General features: G+C 36.5%; 1 protein-coding gene across 1 annotated transcript in view; it reads left to right on the top strand.

Moving 5' to 3' along the window:
• The window catches only part of GPR155 (G protein-coupled receptor 155), a 38482-nt gene that overhangs the window by 11971 nt on the left and 8459 nt on the right, over positions 1-18052 (top strand). Inside the window, exons 3-12 of the mRNA XM_007940399.2 lie at positions 471-636; positions 1528-1683; positions 3038-3121; positions 3728-3845; positions 7770-7854; positions 7947-8037; positions 8928-9138; positions 13266-13370; positions 16293-16429; positions 17892-17987. Coding sequence (XP_007938590.1) covers positions 471-636; positions 1528-1683; positions 3038-3121; positions 3728-3845; positions 7770-7854; positions 7947-8037; positions 8928-9138; positions 13266-13370; positions 16293-16429; positions 17892-17987 — 1249 coding nt within the window. The remainder of the gene's footprint in view (positions 1-470; positions 637-1527; positions 1684-3037; positions 3122-3727; positions 3846-7769; positions 7855-7946; positions 8038-8927; positions 9139-13265; positions 13371-16292; positions 16430-17891; positions 17988-18052) is intronic.

Genomic DNA, 18052 nt, shown 5'->3' on the forward strand with positions numbered 1-18052 from the left:
AAACCTCTAATCATAATAAACATAAACACTTTTTTCAAAAAGGAATTTAGTAATTTTCTTGAAAAAAGTTCTTGCTCAGGTTGTGAACCTTTTTTGAAAAATCTTTTAATTTTTCAATGGACCAATAAAGGAAGCAAGGGACAGCAGCTATAATTGCAACTTTTACCAATTGTTTGCAGGAAAATTATTTGTAGGAAAAAAAAATCTTAAGTTTTTTTTCTGGATCCCTGGTATTTATTTAAAGTATTTCTAGAATATTGTCACTTTTTTAATGGTTTCATGTTGAATTCTGGATGCTTTCAACACAATGTCTACAAGTGAGCATGCAGATAATATGTGTATGCAAATAAATATACCCACTGGGCAGGAGACAAGGGTAATCTAATGCCAGCTTCATTCGGACAGTCCACTACTTGATGACCAGTGTGCACTGATATATCAGGTGAATGATGCATTTCTTGTTTCTTCAGCCTGGTGCTGCCACTTTTGTGCAGAGAAATGGTGGAACTCTTGGACAAGGGCGACAGTGTAGTGAACCATACAAGTTTATCGAATTATGCATTTTTGTATGGTGTCTTTCCTGTAGCACCAGGAGTGGCTATCTTTGCAACACAGTTCAACATGGAAGTAGAGATTGTATGTATATAATGCTTTGATTGTTTGTGTGGTTAGTAGAAAAATGAATTTTTTAATGCAAAAATAAGTATTCTTTTTATGAGAATTTATTATCTATAAACTACCTGATTATAAATAAGGAAGCATCATGTAACATATACATAAAATGATTTAATCTGGAGTTTTTATTCAGCTGTGATTTCTTTTTATTAGTCTTATTATAGTTTCAAGAATTTTCTTGCTATATTTATATTTAAGCCTGTAAGTTATTTTAGAAGATTAATTTTTGGAATTTTGAGGAAAAAAATCTGTTTCATTCATTGATAACTCAACCACCAGATGCAAAAATACCACATAATCAAGGGCAGTAAATAGCCAGGGTCAATTAATATCAAATTATTCCTATGGTCTAAATGTATTGTACATGCTCTCCATAGCATTAGAGTATATGTTTTTGAAATATCATGCAACTAAATTAGTTACTGTAGGTCTGTTCCACAATTTAATCTGTAAAATGTTTGCATGGTAATTTTTTTTCCTTTTGAATTGCTTTTATAGCCTGTGTTTTATGAAACAGTATAGAAAGAAACTGTTCATAGATTTTTCAGTTTGTTTACCTTTTAGGGCCTAGAAAATAACCATCGGTAGTGGAATTCCCTAGTATTTGTTATGTGCAAATATAAAATTGAGCATAGATTGGAAGAGGAGCCAAGGGAACTTAATTATGTTTTCTTTTAAGGAATCTCAAAAGAGGAAATATGGTACTGGATAACATTCTAGATTCTATATTGTCTTTTTGCTGAATTTTGCTTTTATTTTAGATTACTTCTGTGTGCTGTGGCTTTTTAGAGTTTAAGGTAATTGTTTAAGTGAGATTGTAATTCTTTCCCCAATTTGACATCATTTTTCCAGATAACCTCAGGGATGGTAATAAGCACGTTTGTGTCTGCTCCAATCATGTATGTTTCTGCCTGGTTACTGACTTTTCCCACTATGGACCCAAAGCCATTGGCATATGCCATCCAGAATGTTAGTTTTGATATAAGTATTATCAGCCTTGTCTCCTTGGTAAGTAAGTTTCAGAATAAAAATGAATGAAAACAGAATGAGTATAAGAATAGCTTAATAACAGAAACTTAAGAATTTTTCAGCCATTTTCTTATGAAGTAGAGAAAGATACAGGCTGCTCATAAAATGTAATATCAGGCTTCTGACTAGCTGAGTTTTGTCCTTCCAGTTGGGGATAGAATTGTATGGTAAGCAAGGCGTGAGATTTAGTCAGACCTGGGTTTAGTCGGACTCTTGACCTCACCACAGATGGCTGCATCTCTGTGGAGTTACTAACTGCTCTAAGTGTCAGTTTCTCCATTATAAAATGGGGATAATGCTTTTATCTATTTCCAAGAGTTGTTTGAGATAATATAGTGAAAAGCATTCTGTGAATGGTGAATCACTATACAAAGACTAGCTGTTGTAGAAGCATGAGGTGGGAAGGGATCTTTGAGATCAAGTCCAGATACTGCTTAATGAAATTTTAGACACATTCTCATATTGGATATAGTTAGCTTAAATTAAATAATTAACCATTTTACAACTGGAACATCTTATAGATCAAGTGGACTATTGAGTTAAAACAATATTCTGGCAGGAAGAAAAAAGGTAAAAAAGATATTTTTTACCCTTAACGGAAAGGAAATGTGGATGGAGATACATACTTTGGCAACAAATAAATGCATGATTAATGTAATTTTTTTAAATTTCACTTCTGGCACATAGTCTTAAAGCTATCCCCACTGATAAGAGGGTAATCTGGGGAGAGGACTATATAAATTTTGATTGGCAATGAGGGAGGAAGAAAGAAGGAAATCAACCAGCATACCCACTTGGCTACTATATTGGTGGAACAGAAACCCAATCCTTTTAAATATGAGGAATACAAGAGGATTAATCTTAGAGTGGGTGATGGTATGTGTTATTTGGAATACAGGAGTCTGGAACTTTGATACTTCATAGATCAATATGGTAGAAAGAAAAGAGGAGAAACTCAGAATAGTGTATTGTAACTGCATCTCTCACTAAAGCTCCTTTGCTAATAGTTGGCTATGAGCCTGTGTCCCACCCCAGCCACTGAAGATCGTTAGAACATGGCCCTGGTCAAGGCATTAGGTCTTAGAGAACCTGTAATTGTTTAGCAGTTAATTTACTATGAGATCTCTCCATGCTTTTTATTTTACTTTGGATATAGTAACTTACCTTAACACCCTTTTTTGTAACAAGACGTAAATTTAGTAAATTAAATACTAGAATTGCCCTCTAAACTAGGATAAGTAAAATTGTTTAAAGAGATGAATCAATAAATTATCCAATAAGTAATTAAGAAGATTAAAAAATCTAAATAACTTTTGAACCTTTTGTTTTTAAGATCTGGTCACTGGCCGTTCTTCTTTTGAGTAAGAAATACAAACAGCTTCCTCATATGCTTACAACTAATTTACTCATTGCTCAGGTTGGTCAATGTACATGTGTGTGTTTCTCATAGGTTATTCTATTTTATAGAAGAAAGTTACTTTACTGGGTTTTTCTAGTTTTAACATCAGAAGTAATATCAAATGCAATCAATTAAAATATCACAATTAAATTATACTTTATATATTAAATATTACAATAGTAAATAATACTTTACTATCTAAAATTGAGTCTTATAATGGCATTTGATGATAACTTTGCATTTTTAATAGAAGTAATGGAATCAAAAATCAAACTCACAGTGTTATTTTTCTAGCATGTTTAAATTATCATGGAAAGAAATTTAATGTTTTCTATGTAAGTCATTACTAAATATAAGGTTAATATTTAGAATATAGTCATTTTCTGTTTTAATTGAATATGTAATAATAGAGTTTTCTTCATAAAAGTTAAGTTTTTAGTATAATCAATACATAATAGTTGATAATAGTAATAATTTCAAATGAATAGTTATATTTTCTATGAGTAAAACAATATAGGTTGTGACTGACTTAATGATTATTTTCTGTGATAGCACCGAATATTATGTTTTAGGTTGGTTTTTTTTTTTTCTACTTACAAAGTTCTTTAATATTTTTTTCTTTAGTCTATTGTCTGTGCAGGAATGATGATATGGAATTTTGTTAAAGAAAACAGCTTTGTTGGACAGATTCTGGTGTTTGTTCTGTTGTACAGCTCCCTCTATAGCACGTACCTGTGGACAGGTAAGTTGGATCATGAATGGAAATTTGGGTCTGTTCCACCTCTTCCCCATTCATTAGAAGCCCTCAGTATCTAGTGATATATGTGAAATCTAGTGGTTCAGGATTAAAGGCACTCAGGTGGCACAATGATTAAGCACTCAGCTGCTAACCAAAAGATTGGCAGTTTAAACCCAGCCAGCAACTCCAAGAAAGACCTGTCAATCTGCTCCTGTAAAGACTTCAGCCTGAAAAACCCCATGGGACAGTATTTGGGGTCACTGTGAGTTGAACTTAACCTGAGGACACCTAACAACAACAGTTCATGATTAAGACACTCAGTCAGCCAATTACACCCACCAAGGCAGACATTCTCCATAGCTCTGTTGTGTTTCCTGATGTGCTGTTTCTGCATGGGCTTGGGCGGGGCTCCAGAAGTTTCCAGCCGCAAGGTCCTTTTCCTCAGGGCCTTCTGCTCAGCATAGCTCCTCTTTAGAGATTCCAAGAGGGCAGGCAAGAGAGGCAGGCAGAGAAAGGATGGAATGGACAGAGATGTGTGTAGAGATGTATCCCAGAGCTCGCTGTTTGAGCCCCACTGAGCTGAATCAAAGTTCTGGCTCTGCTTTGAGCAAATTACTTAACTTTTGGGGCCTCTGTGTCTTCATCAACAACACTGGCTTACAACATCTTACCAAATTATTTTGAAAATTAAATAAAATAGAGGTATTTATACCTGGTACATAATAGGCACTCAACAAATGGAAACATATTGACTACTACATAGATGGAAAAGAGAGAATCACAGAACAAGAGAAGTAAGGGAATAAAAGGGGATGTAACTAGGAGACTACTATTCAGTGGAAAAGACTGTTCTCATTTTAACCACCTCCAAAAAGGGTATCAAAAATGTTTTAGCACATCGGCTAAATTGCAATAGGACAGTTATTTGAATACATACATACTGATAGATTTGTGAAGAATTCTGTCTGGCTATATTGTATTCATTCCACAAATTTGAACTTGTGAAAATGGCACAGAAAAGGAAATTGTAGGATAGAGTGGTAATGTTAGTTGCAGCACTGTCAGGAGGCAAGTGTCAGGAAGTGGCTGCAATGGACAGACCTTTGATTTCACGGCTTCAGGATCAAAAGCAGGGTCCACCCAAGAGTCAACAGCCTTTTGAAGTGAGGCAACAGTGTGGTGAGGAATCACAGAATGAAAATTTCAGTGCAAATAGGAGACAGTTTGTGCTTTTTAAAGGCCGGTATACCTTGCATAAAAGTTTTCATGAGATGTCAGGTAGAAATTGCCTAAAGACTTTCCATAAGAACAAAGTCCCAAGTCTCTCTGAAACCCTTTTTAAACATGCATGCCAAAATCTACCCAGAGAAGTTGGTCTGAATTCCCTAACCCCATAAAGGTGCCCCTTTGTCAGGTTATTATGATGTAACAATTTAAAACTTAAAAGTGTAATTTAAATCATCCCATCAGCCCTTTCCAAATTTTACTCATTTGCATACCATCCTCACGATTTTTGCCATGTCTCTGTATTACGTATCCTTTTCTTCTTTAAATGCAATTTTTTTAAAAAAATGGTTAAATACATTAACTAGTCAAAAAATATCCCCCTGTGCCACCGATAGTCTCCACACTTCAAGAAACACTGGTCTGTATTGACCCATGTCACTTTAGTTTTGTGTATTTCACTGTACATAAATTATATTTCAGAAAAAAATGTATTAAAAAAGAAAAGAAAAAGAAACGCTGGTCTAGTTTAAATCCTTCATTTTGCAAATTAGGGGAAAAGGCCCAAAGAGTAAGAGATTCAGTCAAGAGCTCTGACACGTCAGTGAGAGATCTAAGCTAGATTCTGACTGTTGATACATGGTTCACTTCACAAGGCAGGAATGAGGAACGTTAGGATTTTGAACAGTGCCCTGGCTACTGTAACATAATCGGCTCACTTTTGTGATTGGTCACTTGTTTCTCTGGTACTTTGAAAACCTGAAACCAGAGAGTGTATAAATTGAGGGAGGAGGAGTGGCAGTATAGTATTTCTTGAACTTGAATATGAGTTCATATGTATATCCTTTGTAAAGGAAAAACAAAAAATTCTCAAGGACCTTGATGTTATTTTTAGCAGTGTTTCTTAATCTGTATAATCTTAAATCTAGGTGTGAACTTCTTATATACAGCTAATATACAAGTATAAAAGCAACACAGATTCACAGATTAAATTCAAACAAAACTATAAACTTTAAATTTTAAAATTACTAAATTATTAAATCAAAAAATTAATTCTAATTAGCAACAGTAATCAACCTAACAGATGATCTTTTTTGCTAATCTAATCACAGTTTGAAATATAAAATGGAATTACTACTCTGGCAAAGTTTGTTTTTAGTTTGGTGCTTTTCCATCCTTGTAGGAGCTCTGGTGGTGTAGTGGTTAAGCATTTGGCTGCTAACCCAAAGGGTGGCAGTAGGACGCTATGACTCGGAATCGACTCTAGCACTGAGTTTGGTTTTTGGTTTGACATCCACGTGTAGGGTTGTGACCTGCTTATCTCATTGCTTTTCAATCTTCAAATTACTGCCGCATTTCCTCTTGGACCGTGTGTATACCATTTGGCCTTCACTTGGGTCAAACTTAGTACAAACACAAATGTAAGCCCTGAAATCATGAGATGGTACTTTAGTTATAAAGTAGATATCCAAATAATTATCACTGAAAATCAACCCAAAAGACTTAAACTTTCTCATACAAAATGTCTAGAGCCTGAGGAATATGTCTTAGGAACCCCAGGGTGCACAGATCAGGGTTTAAGAAACACTGATAGATTTGAAAGATTACTTCCCTTTTGTCAGAAGGCTGGGTTTCTAGTCCTGCTCTGCCCTCCACTGGTGATGATACGGAAACTTTTGTTTCCATATCTATAAAATGAAATAGTTAATTTAAAACAGTAGGCATTTGACTGCTAACCAGAAGACTGGTGGTTCCAACCCACCAGCCACTCCTCGGAAGGAAGGTTAGCCAATCTACTTCCGTAGTGCTGTTGCCTTGGAAACCCAAGGAGGGGGTCACTATGAGTCAGATCCAACTAGACAGCAGTGAGGGAGGGAGGTAGGTAGTCTCTTCCTACTCTAGAGGTCTTAGATTCTGTAGCTATCTACCCACTGCTGTCTAATCAATTCAGACTCCTAGAGAACCTATAGAACAGAGTAGAACTGTCCCATAGGGTTTCTTTATGGAAACAGACTGCCACATCTGTCTCCTGCAGACCGGCTGGTGGGTTTGAACCATCGACCTTTCGGTTCACAGCTGAGCACTTTAACCACTGTGCCACCAGGGCTCCTTCTATGCCTATATAGACTTTGTTAAGTGAAGGTGTTACTTGTATACATAATTGGATATAAAGAGGCTTCAGAATTTTTTAAACATTTATGTTTATATTAAGCTCGTATTGTGCTTTTATTATATTCCATCATTTAGACTTGTAGCATTACTCAATAATATAACCAGCCATATGTGTAAGAATTTCCTGTACTTCTTGGCATTGTAAGAGTAGGTCTGTTTTTATTTTTAGAATTGTTCTGTATCTAGTTTTTTTTAAATTTCAGATATACCTAGGCATATTCCAAACACTTAAGTAAAAAGAATAAAATGATTTGGACTTTTGAAAAATCCTCACAAATAAAACAGGAAGAGTTGAGTAACAAAAAATAATATAGGAGGGAAAACATGAATGACATAAGAAATTCTTCATTCTTTTGAATGAAAAAACCTTGCTTCAAAATATTAGGGACAGCATTTATTTAGAAGGAGAAACTCTAGGGTAAAATCTGCAGACTGCTACTGAAATAAGGTTGGCTTGAAAAAAAGAAATTTCCATAAAGTCTAATCCAAGTCAAGAGTAATTATCTTTTAATCTCCATTTCTTGTTCCTAGGCCTTCTAGCAGTTTCTTTGTTTCTTTTGAAAAAGCGAGAGATGGTACATATTCCTGTTGGAATCATCATAATATCTGGCTGGGGGTAAGTTGGTAGTTTGTTTGCCTGTATATTGCTGTATACACAGTTCTATTCATCCCCTCTCTTTCTTGCTCCCCAAACCTTTGTTATTACAGAATTCCCGCCCTCCTTGTTGGTGTTCTTTTGATAACTGGAAAGCATAATGGAGACAGCATTGACTCAGCCTTCTTTTATGGAAAAGAGCAGGTGGGAAGAATTTATTGACAGTTCTGTTCTTGAAAATGTCTCTTTTTAGCTTGTTAATGGGCCTTGCCATACTTACATTAAAATTAACTTTGAAAATCTATTCCAACTTGTTGTATATCACACTGGGGACACAATCTTACTTTGTTAAGACATATCTCAGAATGTGGTGAGGATTTTGCATGTCTAAGTCCATTTTTAGCTGAGGATTTCCATATACTTGACACTGAATCTTTTAAAATACGCTTATGAATTATGGTTCCTCTACTGGAGGAAAGAGTGATGAATTTAAAGCCATTTAGTAAGTTAGCAGTAGCAATTCTTGACTTATGGTCTTATCATAAATACAAACTTCAGAACAAAAAGCATCTGAGAAAACGTATGCTTGAAAAAGCAGTGTATTTAAGAGCTTACTAGAAAGCTTGTGGGCAATGAGACAAAATGTGTATAAATTGCGATATGGAAAATGAATTTTCTTTGTAAACTTTCACCCAAATCACAATAAAAATAAAGATAGTAATACAGAAATCTTGCCTAAGTTTCCAGTTGACTGCCTACCTACAGATTTTGGATTTACCAGCCCCTACAATCACTTGAAATAATCCCTTAAAATAAATCTCTGTATCTATTTAAAAAAGAAAGAAAGAAAGCTTGTGGGACCTGCTGAGTAAGAAATCCTCAAGGGTCAGGGCCAAGGATGTGTGTTTTTTAAAAAATTTCTTCATATGATTTTGATTTCTTTTTACCATTATTTGTTTCAAGACTCGTTTTCTAGAATATTTAAAGCTATGGAAATGTATTTTCCTCCAAGATAGTGCTATTAACCTACTGTGCTAAGATTATCAAGATATGATTGTGAAAAGTAGCCTGATGTCTCTTTCCCACATTGGCAGATGATCATCACAGCAGTCACCCTGTTCTGTAGCATTCTGATAGCTGGCATCTCACTCATGTGCATGAACCGCACCACCCAAGCCGGACGCTACGAAGGCTTTGACCAGTCTCAGAACCACAAAGCAGCAGAGCCCGGAAACACTGCTTTTGAGGAGAGTTCAATGCCAGTAACTGAACCAGAACTTTTTACCAGTTCTATCACAGAAAGAAGTATGATCTTCATATATAAAGACACTATTCCATGCCTTTACATATCCTAAATGTTTTGTTTGGGGAAACTTCTTTGAACTATCTTGAATATCATGGTCTTTGTCAAATGAGGAACTTGAATCATGGTCAATAATAGAGAGATCTTACTCATTAATTAGATTCCTGGTTGGAAGTCTTTTGTGAGGATAGTCTGCAGGTCTTCCTATCTTTTCCTGATCTCTCCTTCCCCACTTTAGTCTCCAGTCTCTTTGCAGAACTCTTGTCATATGCTCCTAACTGGGCTGCCCATCTCCCATCACTCCCAGGTCCAGTCCAGTCTGCTTCTGTGCAGTGACCAGTTAGTCTTCCTCACAGAGGAAAAACGTCAGATTCTTGCTCAAAAATCTAGGAGTGCTTTGTGGTGCCTATAAGTGCAAACTTCTTCACATGGCACTCAAATTTGTCCACACCCTGCTCACACCATGTTCTTTCTGCCCTCTCCCCTTCAGATCTCCTGCTCTCCCAAGTTAGACCCTTCATTGTTTGCTTCACAGCAAACAATGTTGCCCCACCTCTCTTTACCTTTAACTCCTGGTCTTTAAAGTCAGAGCTCATTGGTTTCTTGATTAGATCATTTGTGTCTACATCATCAGAATTTTGAGTTCTCTTGACTCAAAATTTAAAATTTTCCCTTTGGTAGCTGGTATTCAATAATTAGTCTTATGTTTTCACTAAAAGTTTTATAAACCACTTTCCCTAAGTCTAGAGAGTATTTTTCCAGTCATGCCCAGAATTCTTTCCTTCCTCACTTCCTTTCAATCTTTTTTCTATAAACCAGACTACTGTTTTCAGGCAGGGTTTGAAAACCACAACCTCCAGCTGGTTATGTTTTCTTTCTCCAGCTAGCATTTTAATTTTAGAACTGGCTACCTGACGCCTGAGAACATCTGTGGGAACCCTAAACCAAGGATTTTAAACCAGAGACTTTTACTACTACCTTGGAAACCCAAGGAGGGGTTGCTAGGAGTCAGAAATGACTTTATGGCAGTGTTTTGTTTTGTTTTTTTTATTTTAAAAAATAGCACATAAACTGTAATATAAAACCAAAAACCAAACTCACTGCCACTGAGTTGATTCCATCTCTTAGTGACCCCCATAGAGTTTCCGAGGTTCATTTTTGGAAGCAAACTGCCTCATCTTTCTCCCACGGAGCAGCTAGTAGATTTGAACCACTGACCGTTTTGGTTAACAGCCTAATGCCTTTACCACAGTATGTTAAAACTGTAATATAGATGGTCTTTAAATCCTCTCATTATCATCTCCAGCAGGAAAACTAGCTTGCATGTCTGGTATAAATACCACTATCACTTAGCTCCATGGGAAACCTTCTGCAATGTTTCTACTTTCCTGTCTTCTTATCTCAGTATTTTATAATTGCTTTTTAAATTATCTGTAGATTCACTAGACTGTAAGTACTATGTCTGACTTGCCTACCACTATAACCTCAGCCCCTAGCAAAGTATCAGGTTCACTGTTCATATTTTGTAGTATTTGTTGAATGGGTGACTAGATCAATGAGGATTGAGTATACCATGATTCTCTGAAACTACCCTGAAAATGGCTATGGCAAAGGACTTGTTTGTTTGTCTGTTCACTCATGGTCCTAGGGAAAAGGTTTTAAAGCAGTCTGGTTATTCTTCCTCTCTGAATCCTGCTTTCTTCTGATTTGCTAGCAGTACTAACAAATACCAGGAGAGATGTCCATCCTGGCCTTCCCAAGCTTTGATAATCCAGAATAGTTCACTCACTCCTGCCCCTTGCTACACAGTTGTCAGAGACCCATAATTATACATGTTGTAAGTGTGGAATTATGATTGGAAAGAAAAGTCAGTATTTAATATGAGATCAAAATTCAGTGAAGAAAAGAGAAGGCTAATGAGCCACTTAGCTGTCTTATGTTTGAAGGAAGAAGCTGCTGTAGCGTTTTCCATGGTGGCTACAATCATGTACGTGTGTGTACATGTCCCCTGTATTTATACATGTCATTGGAATGGGCTGACACTATGTCTGTTTTCTTAACAATTTTATCTTAGATGATTTAAGCCTTCAAGTCTCTGAAGACAGAAGGCTGGGTCAGATGATCTCTTTATTTTCCTTTCTATTATTCTTTGGTTCTATTTTAACTTTGAGATGGCATCATTACCTTAAATATGAAAAGACATTTGCCATAGCTTATTATAGATTATAGTTTCTGTACTTTGAAGTCTTTTTTTTTTTGTTTTTAAGAACATTACTGGAGTATTTAAGCACATTATCAATGAAAAGTTCAGCCTAGAAATTATTCATTTTTCTAGCATATTAAATTTTAATACAGTTTATCACTGAAGTTATTATTCTATTATAATCCATGTCAAGGAGTGCCATGATATATATTGTACAAAAGTTTTTAAAAGACATTGCATGCAGTTCTCTGACTATATAGAGGAAAAATTATAGCTCCATGGCTGATGTCTCAGTGTGACTTCCATAAACCAATCTATCTGTAACCAGCAAGGGATTTGCAAAAGTAGATATCTGAAAAGAGAAAGTACATAATTGTTTTTACCGCATCTGACAGACTAGTGGGAGACCTGTTCTTGAAAGAACTGAGTTTTGAGCTGAGGCTTATAGGAGAAGATTTGGATGAATTGATGAGAGTGGGAATTTACAGCATGTAAAACACTGTGCCAACTTAAGCCTGGAGACTCAAATAAGCATATGGTTTGTGGAAGACAGAAATTGTCCTAATTCTGTATGACCCCACTTCTGTGAAATGTCTAGCATAGGCAAATGCATAAAGAGAAAAAGCAGACTAGTGGGTACCGTGGGCTAGAGGGAGGAGGAAGGAGTCCTGGTGGCAAGGTGGTTAAGTCAGCAGCTAACTGAAAGGTCAGTGCTTTGAACCCAACAGCCACTGTGCAGGAGAAAGATGTGGCAGTCTGCTTCTGTAAAGATTTACAGCCTTGGAAACCCTATGGGGCAGTTCGACTCTGTCCTATAGGAGCATGAGGAGTAGGAATTTACTGAACGGCAACAGGGTTGGTTTTAGAGGGAGGAGGAAATGAGGAGTTAATGATTCTTGGGTACAGGGTTTCTGTTGGGAATGACGAAAAAGTTTTGGGAACAAATAATGGTTATGCAGGATTGTGAATATAATTAATACCACTAAATGGTACACTTAAAATGGCAAATTTTATGTTATATATATTTTACTGCAGTAAAACAAACAAACAAAAACAATAGCAGCAAAAGAATTCTCCTGAAAGAAGGGAAGGCCTTTTTGTTGAATAGTGGGGGTGGTTGGGGACGGTGAGAAGAGGCAAGTCAGAGAGAGCTCTCCAATGTAGGCCAAGGAGTAAGCACTGAACAACAGAGTATCGCAGTGTGGTTTTGAGGACTGAGGAAATACAAGTTATATTTTAGGAAGATGTTCAGATTCTTATTTCCCAAAGCATAGCAAGAACTAACAAAACAACATGGATAAAAACATTTTCCTTGTCTCAGTCACTGAGGAGACACTGTAAAGAATGCCCTTTGTCTGGCATTCTCTGAATGTTAGTTCTATATAACCAAAAATCCGCTGCTGTCAAGTTGATTCTCACATATAGCGACCCTATTTTTAAGGAGGCAGACTGCCTCAGCATTCTCCCATGGGGCCACTGGGGCTCCATAGCCTTTTGGTTAGCCTTAACCACTGCACCATCAAACCTCCTTTAGTTTTGTTTGTATAACTCAAAAAAAAAAAAAAAAAAAAAAGCCAACTCACTGCCATCAAGTTGATTCTGACTCCTAGCAACTCCCACTGGATTTTCGAGGCTGTACATCTTTACGGAAGCAGACTGCCTCATCTTTCTTCCACAGAGCAGCTGATTGGCTCAAACCACCAACCTTTGGTTAGCAGCGAAATGCCTTAATCACTGCACCACCAGAGCTAGCCACATTTAAATACTTTTTCATAGCATTATGTAAAATCGTTTCCACTGACAACACGTGGGAAGTTTGTGTGAGTAGGTTGTTTGGTTTTGTTTTCCTGTGTCTGGCATCTCTTGAACATGCTTGTTTCTGTTGGTGGTTGGGCTCTACTATTACATACTGTTTTATCTACACAGGTTGCTGTTCCTGCTCCATGGGAAATGGTGAATTGCATTGCCCATCAGCAGAGCCAATAGCAAATACAAGCACCAGTGGGCATATGACTCCCTCGTTTGAGGAAAGTAAGTAATGTAGGGCTACGAGGATGGCCTTAAGGAATAGAACATGCCTTACCCTCATGCCTCAAAATAACTACATAGAATTTCTATAGGAGCTATACTTTTTTAGAATATGGATTATCAAATAAGATGGGGAAAAATGCTAATAGGATAATCTTCCATAAATAAAATACTCATTTTAAAAAAATAAAGTTCTTCTAACATAGTAGTATTAAGCCAAAACCTAAACCAAACTCACTGCCATCAAGTCAATTCTGACTCATAGTGACCCCCATGGGGTTTCTGAGGTGATAAATCTTTACAGAAATAGATTGCCCAGTCTTCCTTCCACCAAGTGGCTGGTAAGTTTGAACTGCCAACCTTCTGGTTAGCAGTCAAATGCCTTAGGCACTATGCCACCAGAGGCCCTTAACATAGTAGTATTAGGTAATATTTTTATACACACATGTATAATTTCCAGTAAATTTATCCCAAAGATAAATCCAAGAAATTTTCCCTAAAGGCCATTGTTTTTAAGCCTTTTTTTTTTTTTCTGGTTTTAGAAGCTTAGAATTTTGCCCTACCACCACTCCCGCTCACCACTGTTGTTGTTATGTGCCATCAAATCATCCCTGACTCATAGCGACCTTCTGTACAACAGAACAAAACACTGCCCAGTCCTGCACCAGCCTCATGATCCCTACTATACCTGAGCCCATCACTGCAGCCGCTGTGTCAATCCATCGTGTTTAGGGCCTTCTCCTTTTTTGTTGACCCTCCACTTAACCAAGCATGACATCCTTCTCCAGAGGATGATCCCTTCTGACAACATGACCAAAGTAGATGTGACAAAGTCTGGCCATTCTCACTTCCAAGGAGCATTCTGGCTGCACTTCCTCCAGGACAGACCTGTTAGTTCTTTTAGCAGTCCATGGTACTTTCAGCATCCTTGCCAACACCACAACTCAAAAGCATCAACTCTTCTTGGGTCTTCCTTATTCATTGTCCAGCTCTCTCATGCATATGAGGTGATTGAAAATACCACAGCTTGGATTAGGCACATCTTAGTCTTCAAGGAGGTATCTTTGATCTTCAGCACTTGAAAGAGGTCTTTGGCAACAGATTTGCCCAATGCAAAACATATTTTGATGTCTTGACTGCTACTTCCATTGGTGTTAATTGTAGAACCAAGTAATATGAAGTCTTTGACAACTTCAGTCTTTTCTCCATTTATCATGATGCTGCTTATTGGTCCAGTTGTGAGGATTTTTGTTTTCTTTATATTGAGGTGTAATCCATACTGCAGACTATATATAGTCTTTAATCTTCATTAGTAAATGCTCCAAGTCATCCTCACTTTCAGCAAGCAAAGTTGTGTCTGCGTATCTTAGGTTGTTAATGAGCCTTCCTCCAATCCTGATGCCATGTTCTTCTTCATAAAGTCCATCTTCTCGGATTATTTGCTCAGCATATAGATTGAATAAGTATGGTGAAAGGACACAACACTGATGCACTCCCTTTCTGATTGTAAACCATGCAGTATCCTTGTTCTGTTTGAATGACAGCATCCTGGTCTATGTACAAGTTGCTCATGAGTATAATTAAGTGTTCTGGAATTCCCATTCTTCTCAATGTTATCCACAATTTGTTATGATCCACACAATTGAGTTCCTTTGCATAGTCAATAAAACACAAGTAAACATCTTTCTGGTATTCTTTGCTTTGAGCCAAGATCCATCTGACATCAGCTATGATATCCCTCACTCCATGTCTCCTTCTGACCCCCTGCCCCACTAGGGTCAGAACTAATGACTGCTTAATTACATTTTGAATCCATATCCTTTAAATATATCCTTTCTTATAAGAAAAAAAAAAAAAAAACCCTAAAGGCAATAACATTTTGGCATATAAATCATATTTGTGATCTAAATTTCAAATTATTTCAAACATTCAAGCACATGTATGTGGAATTGCAAAGCACTTTCAGTCAACTATGCTCATTTATATACAAACTGGGAAAGGAAGTGCATTTCCTGAATGAGGCATATGTGAACTGTATTGTTGCCAAAGGCACTAAATGCTCTAATACAGAAAACATTGAGTTATAAGAAATGATGTATGTAGGTTACTTAGCACAGTGTGCAGTGTATGTTATAAATGCTCACTAACTATGGAAAACAGCAGTTGTAGTTGTTATTATATAAGTGGAGTTTATATTTGGCTGTTCTCTGCTGCTAGGATGAATATTAAATAATAGTATAATTCACATTTCTACTACATTATTCTATATTTCTATAGAAAGATGTAAAAATATGTCACGGATTTTTTTCTGATAGGAAGCCTCCTTTCGCATTCAGATAAACATTTGCTCAGTTGTAATTTTAAGTATGCCCCTTTTCTAAAACTAATGTTTCTTCACATCAGAATTTCCAAGGTTTTTCTCCTTATTCGTTTCTCCCTACACAGTATAGCTAATAGATAAATCCATTATCATATTTGCCATGTAATCTGATTCCACAGCTTTTTTTCCTAAAAAAAATAACATCTCCTAAAGGAGATTTTGTTTGTCTATTCATGTCTTTGTTAGTAACATTGATTCCTGAAAACTCTCTTAAATGGTAGGGGCATCTTGTATTTTCTGATCATATTCTGATCATATTTATCATATTCACTGTATGAAACATGAGTTACTGCTTTGCCTTTAAACAATATGTACACTGTTGACTCGTGTAGAAGGACACTGTTGTATACCACCTGTGCTGATTTTTTAGAGAAAAACCCTCTTAAAACAACACGAAGGAGGCTTCCTCAGATTGCATCTTAAATATATACTGATTCTTAGCCAAATGTGCATATGTGGTAGTTTACTTAGGAAGTCATTATGAATTTAAAATCTACTTAAATAAAGAACTCTGATTACAAATTGTTGTACTTGCTGTTTTATAGATGATCATTGTGTGAGTCGCTGCAACTCCCAGAGCTGCATATTAGCCCAGGAAGAAGAACAGTATCTACAGAGTGGAGACCAGCAACTGACTCGACATGTGTTGCTGTGTTTACTTCTCATTATTGGCCTGTTTGCTGTAAATGTTTCTTCTGATTTTGTTTTGGGGTCAACTCTTGAAATGATTGGCAAAGGTTTTATTCAGACATCTGGGAGAAACTTAGTTGCTTCTTTCTAGGAGGGTGGCAGCCAGGCCTTCTGAAACCTAAAAGTGCTGTTTTAGGGGAGAAGGAGCATGAGTAATTCACAGTACTTTTGCCTAAGTATTCCAGTAGTTTATTCTGCTTAGAAATGTTTCTTCCTTCTATGCTCTGAGCCTAGACTCTGGTATCATTACTCCTTGACGGACCTCAGTGGATAAATGCCTATGCGATCTCTCAAAAGATATTCCTTAGATAAATAAACTTTAAAGAATAATTTTTAATTGTGAAAGAAAAAACATGTCATGAAATGGTTATAAAATACAGAAAAAAGGAAAAAGTGGTCCATCATACCTTCTAATTTTCAGTGCATTTCTCAGGGTTATAGTCATACATACAGATTTATATCCCCTCTGTGTCACTTCTATCAAGCTTTTTCGAGTTGCTACACATTAGTCATAACTGTTACTTAAGTGGCTCCCCAGTAAACCATAGGGGAGCTACAGTAGAATTTATTCAGCTGCTTCCTTATGGATTTCCAGGTTTTCAAAATACTCTCCTAACCATCTTCATACATTATATTTCCTTATGATGTTGTTGTTATGTGCCAATAGATTCCCTAAAGTTGGGAAACCTAGATCAAAGAGTATACGTATTTGTGACTTTGGAGATATTCTACTAAATTGTTTTCCAAAGGAGTAGTACAAATTTATGAAGTACTTTCACTGGCATTGAATATTATAAATTATTTTTTAATTTGATTATTTTATAAGTATAGCACTTTATTTTTAAAATGCATTTCTTTGATTAATGGAGGTTTTTTTAAAAAAAAATTAGTTACTATATGCCCTTTTTTATGACTTATCACTTCTTATCATATAATTCTTTGGGATAATTCAAATGTAACTTGCCTAGAGGTAAAGCAATGGACCATATAACCCTTGAAGGAACCGTTTTCATCCTGGGTTTCACGTTACCTACTGTGTTATCACTCAGCACCATTTTTAACTACTATTTAAGAACAAAAATCAAAAAGTAAGAAATGCTGCCAAGAACGGCTGCTGAGTGATGTGATTATTTTCATTGTGTGGAACTAATTTTAAAATCAGTCCTGTCTTCGGCTAGTCGCAGTCCTGATCTATCATGTAAGCTTCTGTATTGTGGCTCATGTCTTCTTGCTTCAGATCTGATCAGAATAGGCGCTGTTTGAATGACATCTGTCAGGAGGAGAGGTTGAAACCTCTTGTTCGAAAGACAAAGCCAATATATTCTCTCAGTGTTTTCCCCTTTAGTCTTTTTCCCCCTAATAATTAAGTAGACAAGTTATTGTACTGTGCTCTGGTTGGATGGAAGTGATTGGCTTGCTTGATTTTAAAGGACTATTTTCTCCTTCCTTTACAGAATCTTTCTAGTTGTTTGTGGTGGCTATTCAACCAAGAGCCTGGAAGACTGTATGTTGAGTTACAGTTTTTCTGTGCTGTGTTTAACTTTGGCCAGGTATTTATCTACTGAGAACTTTGAGGAGTTTTTGTTTACCTGGATGGTTTCTGGTGGGTTTTTTT

This window comes from Orycteropus afer, unplaced genomic scaffold, assembly GCF_000298275.1.
Source record: "Orycteropus afer afer isolate SDZICR_OR568_19922 unplaced genomic scaffold, OryAfe1.0 scaffold00001, whole genome shotgun sequence".
Taxonomy (NCBI): Eukaryota; Metazoa; Chordata; class Mammalia; order Tubulidentata; family Orycteropodidae; genus Orycteropus; species Orycteropus afer.